This window comes from Neolamprologus brichardi, chromosome 3 (genome assembly GCF_056152115.1).
Source record: "Neolamprologus brichardi isolate AB-2024 chromosome 3, ASM5615211v1, whole genome shotgun sequence".
Lineage (NCBI taxonomy): Eukaryota > Metazoa > Chordata > Actinopteri > Cichliformes > Cichlidae > Neolamprologus > Neolamprologus brichardi.
Genome location: NC_142106.1, coordinates 52,104,397 through 52,126,726, shown reverse-complemented (window position 1 = coordinate 52,126,726; position 22,330 = coordinate 52,104,397). Strand labels below are relative to the sequence as shown.

Sequence of the window (22,330 nt, the reverse complement as noted above, 5' to 3'; positions counted from 1 at the left end):
CAAACACAGCAGTGCTACTAATCCAAAATACTCAAAGCTTCATAGAACTGAAACAAACATTTATTTTTAGCTCCATTCTGCTGCTGATACATACTTTAGGTTTCTGAATATTAAACTTGTTGCTGCCTTTCATAGTGTGTAACTTGAAGGCCCTGAGTACTTTCTCCCACACTGAAAACACTGAATGATCACATTATTTGAACATTACCTAATAAGACTGATTCAGGACAGACAATTAGTTATGTTAAACTTTCCTAGCAGTCCTTCACAAACAGGGAACAGTCTGTCTATTCTCTCCATCTGTCAGCTGCTGCTGGCTCTTCCTCCTCCTCTTCCTCACACACTGCTGAGTTTGTCCTGGTGGATCATCAGGGGTGCAAAGCCTCACAGATGATGTGCAGGAGTGGGTCCCTCAGTCTGTCCTCACTCTGGACACTTGCAGTTGTCACACATGGAAATCAAATGTGTGATAAGCTGCAGGATTCAAACACAAGTGTAACTTATAAACACGTTCATACTTTTATTCCACAATCAGAGAGAAAGAAACAGAGAGAGAGTGCAGGACAGAAAAACAGGTGACAGTCTCAGGGGTATACACTGCTACAAACAGGAGGATTTAGTGTTTGTGTTATTACGAGTGCTAAACAAGAAGAGTTCCCAGATGGTACAGTGGACACATGTGTGACTCCTGTGATTAAAGCATCTTTCTTTCAGCTTAACGAGTGAACCGTTTAAAATGAACATACTTTTCTTTTCTATTTTATTGAAACCACTTTACAGAAAGTACAATTATTTACAATGAACTGTACATGCAACACAGCAGTTTTATGAATATTCAACAAGAGCAAGTTTCTTTTGGCCCTGGTTTGACAACCACACTGGGGCACATATTCACCAAAACACAGCACACCTTAACAATCTTATCAAGCAGTGTTGTGCGCCGGTCTGAGTTTGACACAAGTATGTCGTCGTGCCCCATGTGCAGCGTTGGAGCCCAGTATGGATTTGTTACATCCATTTCATATGCTGGTTTGAATGCAATAATGCCAAATAATAAGCCTCTCCGTCAACATGACGTGGTTCTGCAGCATCACACATTAGGATGCTTTACCTAATTATCTATGACCTCAGCGCATTCAAAATAACACTACAAGCCTATTAAGAGAGATATGAATTTATTTAGAACTCACCAGAAAGAAAATGCTGCGAGCAAACCAACAAAAATGGCAGAGAACTCAATATCCACTCGTCTGACCGCTGAAATCCAAGCTTGACGTGTTCGTTTAGAATGTTGTTCACACCTGTTGAACTGACTGAAACTTCTAGTCACAGTGAATCAGTGTGTGTCAGTGAATGCATCGTGTGTGCTACGTGGCTCCATCGATTGGACTGATAGTAGAGCAGCTGATGGCAGCTTCCTCTGCCTCACACTGCTGTCTGACTGCATTCAGCTGACACTGAGATGAAGCAGGAAAGAAGCAGCTGATATTTGGACAGCACACATGATGGAAAGGAGGATTTCAGTTGATGTGCACACGAATGATTTGTGTTTCCTCTGCAGGTGAACGTAGAAAGTGTGTGTGAGCTGATGTGAATTGAGCAGCATGGATCAGTGTGATGACAGAGAGGAGGGAGTCCCTCCCTCTAAAACCACTCTGTGTGGGGAACATGAGAGCCAGACCAAAGCTCAGAGGTGAGATGACCATCTCTAACTGTCCATGACTCTTCTCCATGTCACAGCTCAGCACTCACATCACTGCTCCATCATTATTCACAGGAACCAGCCTGGACCTCCACCCAGCTCTGTGTCCTTACAGAGTGACGCGTCTAAAGATTTCTTAATTGGTTTTAAAGTCTCTGCTGCAGAGAGGTGAGCTGTTAGTAACATGAACTCTCTGATTTAAATGATTTTGATGTTTCCTGGTTTCTAAAATGCATCTCTGTAGCAGAGCAGTGTCTCCAAGGACACACAGGCTCAGCTGTAACTGTCAGTTTATCTGGTTTTAAGACACATTTGGACACAATTGGCTGTTTTTAACTATGTATTTTAATCAGAGGTGTAAATCCAGACCTCACACATCTGGATCCTAAACTATGATAGAAACAGCTGCTAGCAGTGGGTAGTTTGACTTTGATACGCTGCTCTAGAAAGCAAACAAAGGTTTGTGCAGCTCCTCTTCAGAAAAGTGTTCAGAGAGCAGCTGCTGGATTAGACAAAGGCTCGTCGTGTGAGCCCAGATGTGTGTAACAGCTGGATGAAGGAGAACCATCACAGTCACGTCTCCATCCCGCCTTTATTAATGAACTTCCTGTTGCTTGCAGATGACAGGAACACAAAGTGTTTGTGCCACGTGTTGCTGCAGGATTTGTTAACATGTCCATGATGGTAACATCTCCTCGTCTAACTGCAAACACATGAGCGCTCCTAACGGCAGCTATCACAGCCACACAGGCAGACTGTGTCTCACTGTTGCATTCAGGGACATTTGTTTTCCTGTAAAAAGCTGAACTCTAATCTAAGAGGACTGTTACTGACAGGAAACAGCTGCATTATCTGCAGTCTGTGTGATCACAACTGCTTCAATCACTTTATCAGAGAATTGATCATTGAATAAAACATGTTTGTGTCTGCAGAGGTCAGAGGTCACAGTCTGCAGGATCCAGCTGTCCGTCGGTGAGGAGTGACTGGTCCAAACATGAACATCCAGTCTTCAGTGGTGAACCTGGACCAACGAGGTCAGAGACCTGTGATGACTCCTTTACATGTTTGTGTTTTCCTGGATAAATATGACCAAAGATTCATTAAATAGATAAAAATATTAGACTTTGTCCTGTAGCGCTGTGTGGCAGGCAGGATTGGACCCAAACACAACAGGATGAAGTCAAAGAGGCAGCTTTATTTCAGCTGTGAACATGCAAACAGCAGAAATAAGAAAACATAACTGTAGGTTTGCAGTGAATGAAGCCTCAGCTCGACGCTCCACTTTGTCCCTCTTTTCCTTCTCCAAACAGCCACATCAGGAGTCTTTGATGGAGTTTTAAAATATTTAATTACAAATGTCCAAAGATGGGTTCAGGATACCTGAATCCACAATTATTAAAGCTAAAATAGTTCACAGGGTTTGGACTTTGTTAGGTGACGAGAGAACATCAAAGTGTTTTTTATCTTTAAACAGTATTTTTATCACTTCAGTTGCTCTCACAGCCCTGTTTGTTATTTTACCAGAGCTCTTATGTTTCACTCAGTGCTCCCACCAAACACCTTGGAGGACACATTAGTGTGATTTAGATTTCATTGGTGTAAACACCAGTCACACAAGCTAACCCATGGAGGCAGCAGCAGGATTTGTGTTTGGTAAAGTCTGTTGGCTTAAACTAAGAGAGTTTAGTTTGTTAGCACAAAGAGCTGTCAGCTAAAGCCCCGAATGCACTTTGAATACAGATGAACTGAGAAAAACACTTTAAATACAGCAAACAGTCAAACTGACAACATCTTTTTCTGCTGATCATCCACAGCAGTACATTTAGCATTCATGCTAGCAGCAGGCTATGACTGTCCACTCAGCACCAGCACAGGTAGGAGTGAGCAGTGATGAAGCAGGACTGTGGGCAAGTTTGAGCTACAATCCTATTGGCTTCTCAGTTTCTCCAAAGAAAAGGGGAAAAATTCTTGGTGTTGTGAAGATGTGAGTTGGTCTTGTTGTCGTGGGGCTGGAAGGATGCTGGCAGTGAGAGGCTTTTCATACAGTGTTCAGTAACAGAATGAGAAGAAAGCCACTGCACATGAAACAAGGTGCTCGTAGTGTTTGTTTACTGTGTTTGTGCCACAATGTCAGATCAGTTGTAGATTCACATGCAGACTTGTCCAGTGAAACCAGTGCAAGTACTGCAGTACAGAGCAAAGACTAAGCAAACCAGGAGAGCTCTCCAACTTTCTGAAAGTATCAGGATATTTGAGTGATAAGAAAAAGTGGATCATGCAACAATGTCCCTCAGCACACAAAACAATCAAAGCAGAATAAATATAATGTTTTAGAAAGGCCGATCAAACACTTACAGGGACCTGAAGAGAGAGAAACCAACAAAATGTCATGGCTAACAGAGGAACTCAAGCACAGACTGAGTTCTGACAAACAAAAAGGTGACAGTTTATTTACCAAAGGGGTGAACCACAGTGCTGTATATATGTACAGTGAGTTGGGGAGGGGGTCCAGGGCTGCAGGGAAAAGAGGGAAGGGAGTCCACACTCACTCATCTTCAGTCACTCTTGTCCTGCTCTCCACTCACACAGCCACACACGGGAGTCACAGGTAAGCATCTGTAACCATGTCCGGGGAAATATATACTCAAAGTATACACAAAGTTAACCCAACTGCTGAATTTAGAGAGAGATTTCTCAGCAAGGAGCTGAGATCATGAACACAGGAGGGTCAATGTCCCAGTAACGAACTGCTCCATGCCGCAGCGTTAAATGGTTACCGGTAAGCCCAGGTGAATCAGCAACAGGTGGTGTAATCATCATAACTGTGTGGACCAAGAGCGAGAGGCCATTACAAGCTCCACCCAGGCAGGCAAAACGCTAGCAGGAGAGAGCAAAACATAAAACCTGAAAAGCCATCATGAGCCAGCCAGAGAGACACAGAGTTTTATACTAGAAGAGAAACCTGCTCATCTTCATCATGTTTGTTTAAATAGAGAAAATCAGAAGTCTCTGTGTGTCAGACCACGGCTCTACATGGACACTTCTAAGCTGCTTCAAAGTGAACTGACCCAGATAATCTGCACACAGCGGCTGTAAAAAAGTGAAAGTCATAACTGTCTCTCTCTGATGGAAAGCTTTTATTGTGAAGTCAGGAAGTCTGCAGGAAGTGTTGAGTTTGTATTCATCACTCAGTGTTTAATGAGACAGGCAGACAGGAAGAGCAGCTCATTAGTGTTGATGAAATCAAAGGAACTGTGAGGAACTGCAGTTTGGGCAAATCTGGATGTTTTTCACTCACAGTAAATGTTTTTAGTGATAAAGAAATGTGTTCACAGAGGGAGGAAGAGGAAGAGGAGTGGTGTTTGTGAGAAGGAGCAGCTGTCCTGCTGTGCTTTGTGTCAGGACGTCCTGAAGGATCCAGTCTCTAGCAGCTGTGGACACTGGTTCTGCAAACAGTGCATCTCCTCATACTGGGATCAGTCTGCTTCATCAGGAGACTCCTCCTGTCCCCAGTGTGGAGAAAGATCCAGAAGCAGAGCTGGACTGCAGACAGCCAGTCAGAGCAGCTGTGTACAAAGTAAGACTGAACATCTGTCTGCTGATGGACTCATTTGTGAAAACTGGACTTCTTGTGTTGTTCAGAAATTGAAGAGTTTTCTTTCTCTTTAGTCTCATTGTTTCTCTTTCTTTCAGCAGATGTTGGTCTGCAGGAGGTTTTAGATGAACATAAGATCAGTCTGAGGAGGAGATGTGAACGTGTGACTGAAGGAAGTGATGAAACAGGAAGTAGAACCCTCCTCAACAGGATCTACACTGAGCTCTACATCACAGAGGGACAGAGTGAAGAGGTTCATACCCAACATGAGGTGAGGCAGCTGGAGACAGCTTCCAAGATGGACGCCCTCCATGACGCCCCAATCAGGTGCCAGGACACCTTTAAAGCCTTACCTGACCAACAGAGACCCATCATAGTGGTTCTGACCAACGGCGTGGCTGGTGTTGGAAAAACCTTCTCAGTGCAGAAGTTCACTCTGGACTGGGCAGAGGGCTTGGAGAACCAACATGTCAGTGTGGTGGTTCTGCTTTCATTCAGGGAGCTGAACCTGATCAGAGATGAGCAGTACAGTCTTCTGGAGCTGCTCCATGTTTTCATCCAACATTACAGAAGGTCACAGCAGAGAAGCTGGCTGTCTCTCAGCTTTTGTTCATCTTTGACGGCCTGGATGAAAGCAGACTTTCATTGGATTTCACCAACAGGAAGCTGCTGTCTGATGTCACACAGAAGTCATCAGTCAGCCAGCTGCTGACAAACCTCATCCAGGGGAATCTGCTTCCCTCGGCTCTCGTCTGGATAACTTCCCGACCCGCAGCAGCCAGTCAGATCCCTCCTACATGTGTTGACAGGCTAACAGAAGTACGAGGCTTCACTGACGCCCAGAAGGAGGAGTACTTCAGGAGGAGATTCAGTGATGAAGAGCTGTCCAGCAGAATCATCTCCCACATGAAGACATCCAGGAGCCTCCACGTCATGTGTAGTATCCCAGTCTTCTGCTGGATCACTGCTACAGTTCTGGAGCACATGTTGACTACAGAGCAGAGAGGAGAGCTGCCCAAGACCCTGACTGACATGTACTCACACTTCCTGCTGGTTCAGACAAAGAGGAAGAAGAACAAGTACCATGAGGGACATGAGACGAGTCCACAGGAGCTGACGGAGGCTGACAGGGAAGTTCTTCTGAAGCTGGGGAGGCTGGCGTTTGAACATCTGGAGAAAGGAAACATCATGTTCTACCAAGAAGACCTGGAGCAATGTGGTCTAGATGTGACAGAGGCCTCGGTGTACTCAGGAGTTTGTACAGAGATCTTCAAAAGAGAGTGTGTGATCTTCCAGAAACCAGTCTACTGCTTTGTTCATCTGAGCATTCAGGAGTTTCTGGCTGCTGTCTACATGTTCCACTGTTTCACTAACAGGAAGACAGAGGTGCTGGAGGACTTCCTGGGAGATTTGATGGTAGATGGGAATTTCCGAGAACAATACAAAAACAGATCTTTTTTTAAGAACATGTTCAAGTCTTATATCTTCACATCAATGGATGTCTTTTTGACTAAAGTCATAGAGAAATCCCTCCAGGGTAAAAATGGCCACCTGGACCTGTTTGTTCGCTTCCTTCATGGCCTCTGTCTGGAGTCCAACCAGAGACTTTTAGTAGGTCTGCTGGGTCAGACAGAGAACGGTCCAGGAACCATCCAGAGAGTCATCAACAACCTGAAGGAGATGGACAGTGATGAAATCTCTCCTGACAAAAGCATCAACATCTTCCACTGTCTGATGGAGATGAACCACCTCTCGGTACATCAGGAGATCCAAGAGTTCCTGAAGTCAGAGAACAGATCAGAGAAGGAACTCTCTGAGATCCAGTGCTCAGCTCTGGCCTTCATGCTGCAGATGTCAGAGGAGGTTCTGGATGAGTTGGACCTGCAGAAGTACAAAACATCAGAGCAGGGACGACAGAGACTGATTCCAGCTGTGAGGAACTGCAGAAAGGCTCGGTGAGTCCAGATGTGATCATTAACATCATTGATCAGTGTAGGTTAGTAGTTTAATTTTGAAAATAAAATCAGATTGTAACCACAAAGTGTTTGTGTCCATACGCTGCAACCTTCCACACCATTCCTTTATTGTACAGACTCAGCAGCAGCTCCATGGATCCCAAATCCAAGAGTGGAGAACAGATTTGAAGTGTGTCACATCCATGCAGTCACAGCTGTTTCCACCATGTTTCCACTGATATTAATCCTGTTCAATGACACGTTTCATATCAGTGAATATGTTCTTTAGGACGTCCACTGACATGTTTAAGTGTCCTGCTGGAAATCACTCAAATCATCCATGAAATCCATGAAAAATCCTTTTAGTGTTTCTAACTTCACCCTCTGTCCTCTCTCTCTCTCCATCCTCCTCACTGCTTCTTTCACTGATAATCACACAAACATCGTATTCAGCTACAAAATAACACAATATCATCTGATGATCATTATTATAAGAGCAGGATCCATATTTGATATCAGAGTAACACACTGCTTGGTTATGTGCAGTCATCATCAGTGACTGTGGGTCAAACAGAAGCTCTCTGATTGGTTGCTGACCTTGGTCACCTGTCCACTCTCACCTGTTTGTGTTTGCTCTCTCTTTGCTGTCTCCATCCTCTCTCTCCTTTCTCTCCCTCTCTGTCTTTGTACCGTCACTCAGGTCCAATGGAAACAGTGACATTTACAAACCAATCAAAGACAAACTGATCCATGTCAGGTTATAACAATATTCAAAGTGAATACAGGCTGCTGCTGGACACAGACAGGTAACATCATTTTGACTTGCTGTCACCTGGATCTGGACTCATAAACACTGAAGCCCTGAACAGGAATACAAATCATTTTCCTCCAACTAGCGACACACCAGCAGATAATGGCTCAGAAAGCTAAAATGAGCCAATCATTTCTGTGTTTAGTTCCCCTGAAATCAGATCTGATATCAGCAGCTCTGAGTTCATTCATCATTATTGTCCAGTAATGAGATTTCTGCTCCGTTTGGTAACAGTCAGCAGGTTTTTCCTGCGTGTGGACGTGAACAGTCGTACCTGACAGCAGGTAGCAAACAGAGATCATCTTTCCAGCTGGAACTCTTCACTGAGCTGAACTCATTCAAAATGTTCTGGAGTCAAAACAGGAAACAGTCCAAATGTGTGTCTTCACTCTGACTCTGGATCAGATCTCAGTGACAGACTGTGGACATTATGGAAGCCTAAATGTGACACCATCTTCCTCCTTCATCTGCAGATTAAAGCCAAACAAAGATTCTCATTAAAAGTCTGCAGGTCTGAGAGAGACTCAATCGTTGTGTCATGTCAAACACAGTAAGAGGAGCTGAAGCACAGATGTGAAGAGCAGATTCATCAGATTATGACCTCACTCTGTTTTGTCTTCATATACATTCAGTCTGTGTTTATAATGCAGATTTTCTTCTTTTATAATAACACATTTTATATTTTCTATCATCACAGACTGACTTGGTGTGGACTCTCAGAGTCTCACTGTGAAGTTGTGGCCTCAGCTCTGAAGTCCAACCCCTCCCATCTGAAAGAGCTGGACATGAGTTACAAACTCAAGCTGCAGGATTCAGGTGTGAAGTTTCTGTGTGCTGGACTGGAGAGTCCAAACTGTCGACTGGAGACTCTGAGGTGAGTTCACTGACTGCGGCTGTTGTTGTTTTTCTATATTTCAGGTCGTTGATTGATGTTTGAAACTTTCTTTATTTCCTAAATGTTCAGGATGTTTCTGAAGACAAATGTGAAGAAGTTTGAGTGTTTTCAGAAATGTTGTCTTTCCAAACGACTGAACAACAGTTTTTCCTTTTGGCTCCAAACACAAGTGACAGACTTGAGCAGGGTTCATTTAAAGGCTGAAAGAAGTGGAGTGGTGACGGGGAGATGTTTGACAGGACAGTGTTTCAGCCTCCACAGGTTCATGTTGTGCTCCATCAGTCAGTGAAGATGAAGTCAGTGCTGATGAGGCTGTAGAGTGTGTGAGGGATGTGAATGAGGATGATGAAGATCTGATGATAGCAGATAAAAACAGGCTGCAGAGACTTTGAGCCATACAGGGCACACAGTGTGTGTACAGAACAGCTGAAATCATTATGGAGGCCTCACTGGAATATGGAAACATCACAGTACAGCTTCAGTGAAGCATTAAAGTCTCTGATATGAGATGAGAAATGAAGCAGCCAGAGCTTTTTCATGAGTGGAAATCCACTGTGACTGTGAGCTGCTGCTACAGCCTCCAGATTAGCCAGCAGCTCATCCTGCTCAACATTTTCTCACCAACTTTAATGGAAGTGTGATGTTTTCAGCTGGAGTGATGGTCAGGGTGGCCTCCCTCTCCTCTTCTTCTCCTCTTCCTCTTTCATTTGTAAAGCCACTTCTGCTGCTTTCATTCATTTGGAAGTCCTGTAGCTGAGTTTGGGAGAGACTAACAGCCTCGGCAGCAGAGGGGAGAAAGGCTGTAACACCACCACTTTACTCTGTTCTACCTGTCACATCATTTTATCAGGAAACAAATATGCTCATGTTTTTACTATGTTTGTCTTGAAGATGTAAGAAGATCACATGGTGCTTTTTATTATTGTGTTGGTTTGTTTCCTGTCTCTTGGATGGAGCCCAGCTGTGCGTGGCCCCTGGGCCTGTGGTCAGAGTGTGTGCTGGATAATCCGGCCCAGGATGAGGCCAAACTGACATGGGATGAAATGTCTGTCACATAATTGAGTTTAGTGTAGTTTCATTTCTGCACAATTTAAAAACAACCCAAACTTTGTTCTGTCTTTTCTATGTTATACTGTAGACTTTCTTTGATACTGTGTCCAAAAGGAGCAGCTTTTACTTTGAAGGGGAGGCGTCTCTGTTTCCTCTTCAGGTTGAATGATGGAAGCAAATTAGTGTGTGATGTTCTTTCTGTGTTGCACTTTGTAGACGCTCCCTGAGCACTGGTCTCACAGCCAGCTGCACATAGAGACCAGTGTTGTTAGTCCAGGTCAGAAGATGACTTGTTGGAATGAAAATGAGCTTGTAGTTTGTCTGCTTTAATAATGTGACTGGAAAAAGGTGTTGGACTTCAAATATGTCCATTTCTTTCACACTTCACCTTTAAAAGTGAAGCCTTGTGGTTCCTGGAAGGAAAAACACGACTTTTTAAAGTCTTTGTCCTGTTTTTATGATAAATGTACGACTTTAATGTGAAACATTCAGAGTTTTTTCTCTTGTTGTGTTTGTTTGAAGCTGCTTCCTGTTGGCTTCAGCTGTTTGGAGTTTCCATTTTCTAAACTTCTACATTCTGAACCTTCTTCAGCTCTGAACAGATGATGAAACACTGAATGATTTCAAGCTCACACTTTGTCTAATAAACTTACATCTTTCATTCTTTATACAGATTGAATTTCTGTGGTTTGTCAGAGATCAGCTGTGATTATCTGGCAGCAGCACTGAAGTCCAACCCCTCCCATCTGAGAGAGCTGGACCTGAGCTCCAACGACAACCTGCAGGATTCAGGAGTGAAGCATCTGTGTGGTTTCCTGGAGAGTCCAGGATGTGGACTTGAAACTCTGAGGTCAGTCAGCATGTTTTAGTTGTGCTGAGATGAATATGATGTGAAAGTTGTGCTGACACTAAACTGCAGACATCAGGCTGATATTATACTGATCCACACTGAGGATCTTCATGGTAAAGTCTGTTTTCTTCTTCTCTGGTTTAGTCCACTGACTGCAGCAGAACAATGTTCACATTTCAAACCTTCAAAGAAGAAGAAAAATCCTCCACTGGATAATTCACTGTGAAACTCTCCAACTCTTCATTCCACCTTAAAGTCTGTCTGACACTGAAATCCAAAGCAAAATGTGTGTTTGCTTTACAGACCGCAGTCCAACACAAACATACACACATCATCCAATTCACAGTCCAACATCCAAATCTCCTCCACTGCCAGCATGAATGATGGGAAAGAGAAGGAGGAACACTCTGACATTCAGGGTTAGAATGAGTTTCATAAAGCAGACTGTGAAGATCAAAGCTGCATTAGAAAGCTTACATGAATGAATGAGTGGACAGAAGTGGACAGAGATCATCTGAAGCACTTCAAAGGCTTTAAATCAGCACATTTCTCTTTATTCTTTATCAACTCTGTTAGTTTCTCTCAGTTTTCTGTGGAATGAAGCTAACAGCAGGCTAATAAGATGCTGACCAATAGGTTTGTATTAAAGGTTGTAATTTGTATATGAAAAAGTGCTTTGGCTCAGCAGGGATCAGCTTACAGGTAGAATACAGCTGCTGGATGGGATTAGCATGTCATAGCTATCTACCAAACTGCTAACTGGGGAATTTCAGGCCATCTATGAATCATTTTTGCTAACTGTTTATTCAGCTTAGGCTCACAGGGCTGCAGCCTGTGCCCTAGCTGTCATAGGGCAAGAGGCGTGGTCCACCTTCACAGGTGAGCAGTCCATCACAGGACCAACAGAGAGAGGCAGAGAAGCACTCTCTCACATCCACACCTACAGCCAATTTAGAAGCACCAATGAACCTAAGCAGCATTTCATTGGACTGTGGGAGAACATCCAACCTCCACAGAAAGGCCAACAAGCTTCAACCTACAACCTTCTTGCTTTAAGGCACTAGTGCTAACCACTTTTCCCCATTTCAGCCCAAATCCTGCATCTTCCTGTTTCTGACTCCAGGCCAGCTCCACTAACACTTTCTCATCAGACACTGCCACCTAATGGAGGAAGTCTTAGTTCCATTTGAAGCTTCAGATTACAGTTAGTTCCTTTACAAAGAGGTGGAGGTGGTGGGGCCACAGCACCATCATCATTGAATGCCATAGGACACTTAACCTTTGTTTCCATATGCTGAGAACTTCCTGTTGTTCCAAGGAGGACTGGAAAATGTGTGAAAATCTCCCAGTCAGTTCCTCACAGCACACTTCAATCATTTCCCTCCCACAGCATCAGGACCAGGGCTTTTTCTCTCTTTGGTCCAACTAAGAGATTTCCACACAAACTCCTCATCAGTGGGACTCTCAGAGCTACCAGCCCTTTGCTACAATCACAAAGCTCTTCATTGAAATCAATGATATCAAAGCTGGAATCAAATAAGTCCAAGTCTTCTGCTGATTCAGCATCACATTCATCTTTGCTCCTTGTTCTGCATCCCCACCATGGACTTCATTCCTTTCCAAGCCAGCCTTGAGTGTCCTTTATTCAGCTCATCCTCTGCTTTACTTTTACACCTGATTTTAGCTGCTTTATCTCTCTTTCAACATGTTTCTGTGCCTCAATCTTTTTCTTCTCTCCCTCATAACAAGACAGCTTCTTCTGCCTGAGAACATGTTGGAGTGATTTACTATTTTCAGGGCTGCTTATTGGGGAAAATACTTCCTGTTTTCAAAGTGATCCCCATTTCCCCCAGAAAGAAATGTAAGTAGAAATCGATGAGCTAAGTGAGAACACGAGCCTTTAAAAAGTCCCAGTGGGTGCAGTCAAAGCAGTCCCTCAGTCCCAGTATAGAGTCTTTGGTCCAGACTGGAACAACTGTGTGCCCAGTTTGAGCTCTCTTCAGTCCTGTGACCTGACAGACCCAGAGGGGCCATCACATCACATTTAGAAGCTCCCCTAATGGAGCCACAACACATGTCCAATACTTAGTTTGTCTTGTTGGACCAACTGGAAGAAATGATTCAAGGACTTAGTCACAGAACAGAGATTGAAATCTCCAAAATCCAACTGGCTGCATCAGGACATATAGTCTGAAACTCTGCACAGTTTCCTGTTTGAAGCTGCTTCCTGTTGGCTTCAGCTGTTTGGAGTTTCCATTTTCTAAACTTCTACATTCTGAACCTTCTTCAGCTCTGAACAGATGATGAAACACTGAATGATTTCAAGCTCACACTTTGTCTAATAAACTTACATCTTTCATTCTTTATACAGATTGAGTTTCTGTGGTTTGTCAAAGATCGGCTGTGATTATCTGGCAGCAGCACTGAAGTCCAACCCCTACCTCCTGAGATTGCTAAACCTGGACGGAAACTACCTGAAGGATACAGATGTGAAGCAGCTGTCTGATCTTCAGCAGAGTCCAGACTACAGACTGGAGACTCTTGAGTAAGTAGAGTGATGGAGTGAGTGGGTGGTGCTGTCAGCAGTATTGTACTAAACACAGTCAGTATGAAACAAAGATCCAGTGTTTCCTGTGAAGCTGAAGCTTCTCAGTGAAACTGTGAGAGGAGAATGGTGACAGGCTTCAGGATTGGACACAAACACTTCCCGTTTCTGACCTTTATGGTCACCATAGTAAAGGCTGACATGCTCTGATCAAACACTGTCATCAGCTCTCTGAACAAAGCAGCACGCAGACCAATGACTGCATTCATTTCCAAGTTTAAAGCAGTGAAGAACACAGTCTGTAGGTGAGGAAGAATTTAGTGAGAGCAGATGTTTGGATGGAATTCCTCCAGTTAACAGCTGGAACCGTCCATCTGGATTGTTGGGCTTGTTGTTGGGGTTCCTACAGAGCTCAGAGTGGACACACCAAGGTTCTTCTAATGAATGAAAGTCCAAACTCAAACTAGGAGTGAAAAACATTTTCATCAACTTCAATAAAAATCCAAAGATTAGAAAAAGTGAAGCAACAATGAGTCCTAGTACAGTCCCAGCAATGAAGTCCCTGCTGTTCTTTATACTGGATGTGCTGCATCACTGACTGACAGCTGATGAAGAGTCTCTGGAAACACTCGTTTATCTCCTCTGCTCTTCCTTCTTCTCTCTGCAGGTGTAGATGATGATGGTAAACAGGACGGTGTGTGTGCTGAGAGAGGAGGAGCTGTGTCCTGATGATCCAGAGAGGTTGAAGCAGCAGCAGCTTGTGTGTAGAGACGCTCTGACTGGGCCATGTTACTGGGAGGTGGAGAGGAGAGCTTCATCCAGCAGTGACTGACAGAGGAAAGAGAAGAAGTGCAGATGACTGTCAGTGCTGCAGAGTGAACTGCTCTGAGAACAGCTCCACTGTCAGACACAATGTAGAGTCTTCAGAACCTCCTGGATCAAACTCACCTGGAAAGACTTTCAAACATCACTCGATATATACTGTAGATGTACTGTAGAGTTGCAGTTTGTCACTTGTAAATACAGTCTGTGAGCAGCTATGAGCTGAAAGATCTTTCTAGAAACACGAAATGTTTTCACTCTTCTGTTGCTTTTTCATATATTTCCACATCATTAATATTGATCCCACCTGTCTCACCTGTTTCATGCTGTCATTCATAATAACAGGACACGTGTGATCTGAGCGCTGCTGTGGTTGCTGTGCTGCACGTCTTCATTTAGATAACAGAGACATCTAGTGGTTCAGAGGGAGAGCTGCAGGAGGTGGAGCTGTGTTTTAGCATGGAAAACTTTTTACCTTTTAGGTGCAGATACAAATATGACAAGTATCAGTGTAAGATACAAAAGGTCACATCAGTTAGCAGAGGGAACAGTGATCACACAGCAATGTAAGAATAGAAACATAACAGTGAATCTGGACATGTATACAGATGGAAGCAAACAAAAAGGATGTAACACTACATTAAAGCCACAAATGGGAAGAAAACAAAGCCAAAGGAAAATATATTTGATCTCAGGAATCCAAATCAGATGCTTTAGAGCAGGGGTCGGCAACCCTGTGCACGCGTGTCACAGCTGGCACGTGAAGGGTTAACTGATGGCACGACCATAGCTGGACTGGCCATCGGGCATACCGATGGTGATTTTTTGTTTTTAATCGGCCGATGATGTTCTTTTATTTTTTTGTAACGGTATAAACAATGAAAGGTGGTGGATTGGCCGGATGCTGGTCGATGTGTAAAAATACGTCATTTGTTTGGTGGTGGCTATGGCGGAGCTTCCACAGAGGCAGCAGGTGGATGAGGGAAAGGTGAGGCAGGAGGAGCAGAGACCCGAGGCGGCCGCCGGTGTTGTGCCAAACTAGTGGTTTAAGGTCCACTTCAAAGGTGTTCTATGTTCTATGTTTGTCAGATTAATCAAAATGGAAACTGTTGAACGTTTCAGAAGTTTACACATTAACCAACATGGTCCAGCACTAAACATCGCAAAGCCTTTAGTTTTTGGAGAGAGGATGCTGCCATCAAATTCAAAATGGGCTAATATTTTTCTTTAAATGTTTCATTTTCTCACTTTGTTTAAAATACTGGTTTATAGGATTTGCAAATGATTGCATTCTGTTCTTAATCATATTTAACACAGCGGATCAAATGTAGGGAAGTGGGTGTTATATTCACATTGTGGGATAAATTTAGGAAATGTAAAACTTTTGATGTTTATTTGCAGGGTTCAAAAATAAATGTGTTTACTGTTTGAAACTCATACTTGGCCTTCTACTCTTCATGGCTGCTTAACCAAGCTAACAGGGTGGACAGTCTGAGGAGCTGGGAAAGAAAAGTGTCTGAACTGCTTTAAATTTCTTGAAGACGTTTTATCCAAGAAGTTTCTTCAGTTCTGAGAGCGACTGGTGGAGAATCCCAGGTTTAGGTCCCGTGTGAGTGTCCCCCTAAGAGGGTCATGGACTCCCTATTGATCCTCTGCCTAATCACACGAGCCAAGGTGTGAAAACAGGTGTAGGTCACAATCAGCTAAGGGCTGTATCCCAATTCAGGGTCTGCAGCCTCAAAGGCCGCATTTTAAGGCCGATTACGTCACAGCGACGCAACGAAGGCTGTGTGGCCTCCACATGCCTGTATGACCTCAGTACAACACCTGGGCATGCTCCTGATGAAGTGGCAGATGGTCTCCTGATGGATCTCCTCCCAGACTCCAGGACTAAAGCATCTGCCAACTCCTGGACAGTCTGTGCTGCAGTTGGTGGATGGAGTGAGACATGATGTCCCAGATGTCCTCAAATGGATTCAGGTCTGGGGAATGGGCGGGCCAGTCCACAGCATCAATGCCTTCGTCTTGCAGGAACTGCTGACACACTCCAGCCACATGAGGTCTAGCGTTGTCTTGCATTAGGAGGAACCCGGGGCCACCCGCACCAGCATATAGTCTCACAAGGGATCTGAGGATCTAATTTCAGCACCTAATGGCAGTCAGGCTACCTCTGCCGAGCACATGGAGGGCTGTGCGGTCCCCCAAAGAAATGCCACCCCACACCATTAGTGACCCACTGCCCAACCATTATGCTGGAGGATGTTTCAGGCAGCAGAAGGTTCTCCAATATGTCTCCAGACTCTGTCAAGTACTTAGTGTGAACGTGCTTTCATCTGTGAAGAGCACAGGGCGCCAGTGGCAAACTTGCCAATCTTGGTGTTCTCTGGCAAATGCCAAACATCCTGCACGGTGTTGGGCTGTAAGCACAACCCCCACCTGTGGACGTCGAGCCCTCATACCACCCTCATGGAGTCAGTATCTGACCGTTTGAACAGACGTGCATATTTGTGGCCTGCTGGAGGTCATTTTGCACAGCTCTGGCCTTTCTTTCCTACCCAGCAGCCCAGAAAGCATCCCATAAATTAAATTATGTTATTGTATCTGAACATGTACACTAGTCATTAAATTAGATGGGAAAGAATGATTCAGGGTAAACAACTGCACCAAGGGAATTACATTTTTCTTCACAACATGTAAAATGTCTGTTGATAAGCAATTTCTAAAACAGACATTATAAAAATCACATTAAACAGAGATGTGATTAACTTTTTATTTTACCAAACATAACATCAATGATGACACAATCAGTCTTCATCAGAAGTGCTCAAATCACTCTCAGCGGCATCGTCTGGAATGTCCTCCTCCTTCTCCGAGTCCATTTCCAGGAGTGGTTGGCGGCTGAGGATTCTCTTGTACACGTCCTTTACTTTGAGCATTTCAGCTTTCAGTTCACTTTGTTTTTTTAAACCTGGCTATGGAGTCCTTTCTGTGCATCCTCCAACATGCCAACAAGGGAGGCTGTAAAAAGAACAAAACTATTAAATAGAAGTAAAACAAACAAACAATCAAACAAAAAAACCTCACCTCATAAACACAAGGAATTAGGATCATGTAATTAAACTTTTTTTAAGGGAGAAGGCAGTGTTAGCTAGCAACCCAAATATAGGTAAAAGATCCAGTAAGACTTTAGCATCTGCTCTTATTTTCAATCAATTCATCACCAAATGTATAAATAAATAAAAGATGTGCTTACAGTCTGAGGAGATTGTCCCCAACACCACAGATCCCATTCGCAACACTGTCCAGTGATGCTGCATCTCCCTGCAAAGGATCATCTCCTCCTCTCTCAGGCGCCTCACAGCCATCACCTTCTCAAAGACCTTTCTCTTTGTCCGGAGGTCAGCAGCAGCTACAGTTTAACAACATCAGATGGCAAAACATAGTTGCATATTATGATTCAAGAACAAAACATTCAACTGCTGCTCAGATACTGGGAGTTTGTTTAAAAAGGATATTTAGAAATCAAGAGTTTACGTTCACTTGTGCTCTGCCAGGGCCAAACGTCGGTCTGGATGAGGGCATCACTGGATACGATTTGCTTTGTTGGTTCAGCGAGGTTGTTGTAGTCGTCAACAGCAGCCACCAAGCGTTTCTTCTCATCTAAGATGACCTTGCGAATTCAGTGTCGCCTCTTGTTGCTATCTGTAAATAATCATAAAAAATTCACACCTTCACATAATGCATATATTTACATTTTAATCTACACCCATCAATTTCTTTGCTAGAACAAATCACATCCAGCTTAAACAAACCTGGATCTGATTTTATTCTGTTTACAAAGTAGCTGTACAAGCTGTACAAACTGAGCATCAAACGGTCCATTTCAAAGAAACTGTGAAACCATTTTGTCTGTAAAGACTTTGTGTTCGCACTCTGATGATGACGACAAGCTCCTCTATTCGTGCCTGCAACGCTCCAAGGCTGCCATCAGTTTGATCCGTTTCTAAGTGAGAGGAATATTAATCAGAACACAGGATGAGTAACAGTCACCAAACTACAGTGGACTCTGTAATCACTGACTTGATGATATTCATTATAAGACATCTGGAGCCTTCATGTGCTGCATTATCATGAGATAACAAGTATGTTGGTGTTCAGGTTTATAAAACCAACTAGTACGACATCACTTCAACCCAGGTCCAATCCAATTTGATCAAACGCAACAACTCTGCCATCAATTGTGTTTTTACAAGGCTTATTTTTCATTGTTTGTTGACACTGTCAGAAAGATCTTAATTCTAAGTTCTTTAATGAGGCCATGGTAAATGGTAAATGGCCTGCATTTGTATAGCGCTTTTACTAGTCCCGCCTAGGGACCCCAAAGCGCTTTACACACCCAGTCATCCACCCATTCACACACACATTCACACACTGGTGGAGGCAAGCTACAGTTGTAGCCACAGCTGCCCTGGGGCAGACTGACAGAAGCGAGGCTGCCATATCGCGCCATCGGCCCTTCTGGCCAACACCAGTAGGCGGTAGGTGAAGTGTCTTGCCCAAGGACACAACGACCGAGACTGTCCGAGCCGGGGCTCGAACCGGCAACCTTCCGATTACAAGGCGAACTCCCAACTCTTGAGCCACGATCGCCCCTGGTGGTGGGTCCTGTTGTTATACACGAGTGCATTATATTGAGACTCACCTTCAGCCCATTGCTGCACATCGGCCACCCATTGCTGCAGTGTGTTGTCATCCACACCCAGCTCATTTCTGCTCGCATTCAGGCTCTCCACTTGTTCTCTAAAGATCCTTATGATCTAAGAGTACTTATTAACTAATTAATGAGCAGGAGACTGAGTGGAATCTCACACACAGACACACACCTGCTTTTGACATGTACTTCGTTGTGATGGCCGCCCTAGACAGGAAACTGTTTACTTGTTCCACCTCTTCTCCAACTGTAGAACCGGCCCCATCCTGAAACGCACCTCCCTATTTGATCTATAGAAAGGAGGTCACAATACATGACTGCTGAATTCAACCAACCTTATAACAAAATGTCTTAAACTTATCCAAGACTACAAGCTGCAGTATACCTCGCATATCCAAGTGTGAGCTTTTGCATGCATGACGGAGAGAAAAGGACGCATTGACAAGAGGTTCCTCAGCTCAGGGCACTGCTGAGCCACGTTGGTTAAATATGGGAAATATTTACAGGCCACATCGGAGCAAAGGAACATAATATGTCCTGAGACGCTAGCTGCCAACTTCCTCTGGAGAAAAAGGGGGTAAGCAAAGATCTCCCCTCGAAACATGTTCAATGCAGCTATGAGGACTAACAGCAAACAAACAGCTATTTCCATGCCCTCTTCATCCAACTTCCCAGTGGACTTTTTGGTCGACTCCTTTGCTGCAGTCCAAGATGAAGATCCACACAACCCTTTCCCTGGGACCTATACACTCAAAGACACGACGTGATTACGCCCTATCAGGGACAAACTTTTTTAACACAAATGCAAAAGAATTCGCTGAATTAGCCTTAAGTCACGTTCACACAACACCTCATAAAAACCATGTTTTTATTTTTTTAAATACACATGGTGACAAAACTAAGTATGCATTAAGATAAAGTCAAGTAAATAGTATTACGACAACACCAAGAGAAAAACAAAATAAATATCCACCCATCCAAATATGTATCCACACACGTATGTGTATGTGGTTATGGCGTTAACGTCATTTTAACAAGATTAACGCTGACAGCACTGATATATATGTGTATCTTACATCATTTGTGTGTCTGTGGATGTATTTCACAAACTCAGCAACTTCCTCATCTTTTTCAATGAAGACACCTTCAAAGTTCCCCTGCTCTGAAGTGCTGAACGAACACAGTGATAGTTGTTTGAAAAGAAACATCAAAATACAATTTTTGTACAAATCCATATTTGATTTTATGTATTTTTTTTAACACTGATTTGCACAATTTCCTTAAACTTGACAAATTTAGAAACTCACCCTTCCAAAATGGGCTGTTCTTTCATCCAGCACTTTGACAAATGCCTTAAGTGACATCCTTGGTGCAGCCTTCTTAATGTCATAGAAAGACTGAAAGACATCCATTGAAAACAGGGTGCAGAAATTTAAGATGCCAGGCCAATATCCACCACCCTGGAAGTCCTTAACTGAGGGGGACCACATTAGGTCACAGCTGGTGCAGCTCACCACTGGCAGTGCAAGGTTATAACGGCCTTTAGGAAGGATAAGGATAAATCCAGTCATGGCTCAACAAAGACATTCATTTTTTTCATGTTGTGAAGATTTCATGTTGTTTTCAAAGCGGTCTGGTAAATCCAAATGACCTTTGACAGGTGCCCACATATACTGCAGGCCGAGGGTAATTCAAAACAATGTAGCAATGTACAATTTGCAATAAAACCTGCAAACACATCTATTGTGTATGTACTGTGTGACAAAAGAGCAACTTACCATTTATGGTTACAAGAGCCACAATTGCTCCGGGTGAAACCTCAACGTTACCTGCTGGGCAGTCACACACATAGTCTGGCCTTTGCACAGGCAACAGCTGAACTAACATTAAAAACAGACAATATATATAAAAAGAATTGGAAATTAAATGATACACAATAAATATACAATAACAGCACACACTCACAGTGCATAGAAATAAATGCATAAGACTTAAAAACCGTAACTATTGGCTTGTGAAACTCTGATGAAGGCTGCAAAAACCCTCCTGTTACTGCCTCTCTGCAGACACCTCACAACTACTTGTTTGCCACACTGACACACACGGTGTGACTGTGGATCCAGAGTAGCTAACATATTGTCTATAAGACAAGGCCTGGCCTCTTTCCACTTTTGCGAGGACACCATGTTTCTGATCTCCTAGTGAGTAGCAACTGACTCAGACGACGTCTCACAAGTCATGGCTGCGTCCTCTTCTCCACCCTCCAACAGCTGAAGGAGCTCCTGACGAAGGACCTCAGTTCCACACACTAACAGAAAAAAAATAAAGAAACTCTTCCACAAAGTGAAAAACACTCTAGGCAGTATGTTTCTTAGGACTGTACAAAAGCCCTGCCTAACTCAACTATAACAACAAATATAAAAGTAAACTTTAAAAAAGGAATCACAATATATAAAAGAAGGTAAAGTACCTTTTGTTGGGTTGACACTGGCAACATAACTAGGTTCTTCACGTGGACATTGATGCTGATCTGATGACACTGGGGGGAAAAAGAGATTGAAGAATATTTACTTACTGAAATTCTTTGGTGAAAACAAGTTGTGAGATAAAATCAATGGTTGTGAGAACACTGACCACGTGGCATGCAACTAGTACTTCGACTGGATGATGGTCTTTGAGGAATAAAATCTCCCTGTCTGTCACGTTTTTTCCAGCGCACTGGTCTTGGCTGAGGTTCACTCTGTGCATCATTCTACGCAATTAATGAGGAAAAAATGCAACAACTAAAATACAGTCCATGATTAAAGCAAAGATTATCAAACATCTTAAGTTAACCAACTTAATTTCACATAAACTTATATATATAATTTATATATGTATATATATATATCAAATAATATAACATTTACTACATAAAATAAATTAGACAAATGTGTTCCCTCTTTAACAATTGTTTCCACTACATCACATTAAAAAAAATGTTACCTGCATATCTTGAAGGAGTTTGTCAGCAGCTTGAAGCTCTTCCTCCAGCTCGAGATCCTCTGAATCACTCATCATTTTTGCAGAACTCAGTGACATAAACACATAACTAACGCAATTCAAATGATTTTCAGTCTTGGCGCTCTGGTTAACGTTAGCAATTAACGTTAGCATCATCAGTTTGTAAAGAGCTAGCAGAACTCTTAGCGCAAAAACTGCTTTAAGCACCATGTGAGGGTATTTTGCAACACACAAGTCCTTTAATGTTTGTAATAGATTTAATCCATCGTCGTTGGATTAAATGGCTAATGCTGCAGTAGCCACGTGTAAACGTAACCTAGCAAGCATGCTGACGGTAGCTGTAGCCATTTTTAAATGCATTAAACCGTTTCCGAGATCAGTCACCTCTGTT

The 22,330-nt window shown here is 43.3% G+C and overlaps 1 protein-coding gene and 1 pseudogene across 2 annotated transcripts; one reads left to right on the top strand and one right to left on the bottom strand.

Moving 5' to 3' along the window:
* The first annotated feature begins 3,549 nt into the window (after window positions 1–3,549).
* Window positions 3,550–8,950, top strand: LOC148105777 (protein NLRC3-like; annotated as a pseudogene). The gene is made up of 6 exons (XR_015716652.1): window positions 3,550–3,686; window positions 5,038–5,279; window positions 5,396–6,581; window positions 6,630–6,713; window positions 6,774–7,252; window positions 8,761–8,950. The product of XR_015716652.1 is annotated as a protein NLRC3-like (transcript).
* A 10,353-nt stretch (window positions 8,951–19,303) lies between these two features.
* On the bottom strand, window positions 19,304–21,996 carry LOC148105776 (uncharacterized). The gene is made up of 6 exons (XM_087830671.1): window positions 21,922–21,996; window positions 21,571–21,688; window positions 21,407–21,475; window positions 21,154–21,244; window positions 20,013–20,106; window positions 19,304–19,678 (listed from the first exon to the last, which is right to left on the bottom strand). Exons 1-6 carry the CDS (start codon window positions 21,994–21,996, stop codon window positions 19,304–19,306), a joined length of 822 nt encoding a protein of 273 aa, XP_087686797.1.
* Window positions 21,997–22,330: the final 334 nt, after the last annotated feature.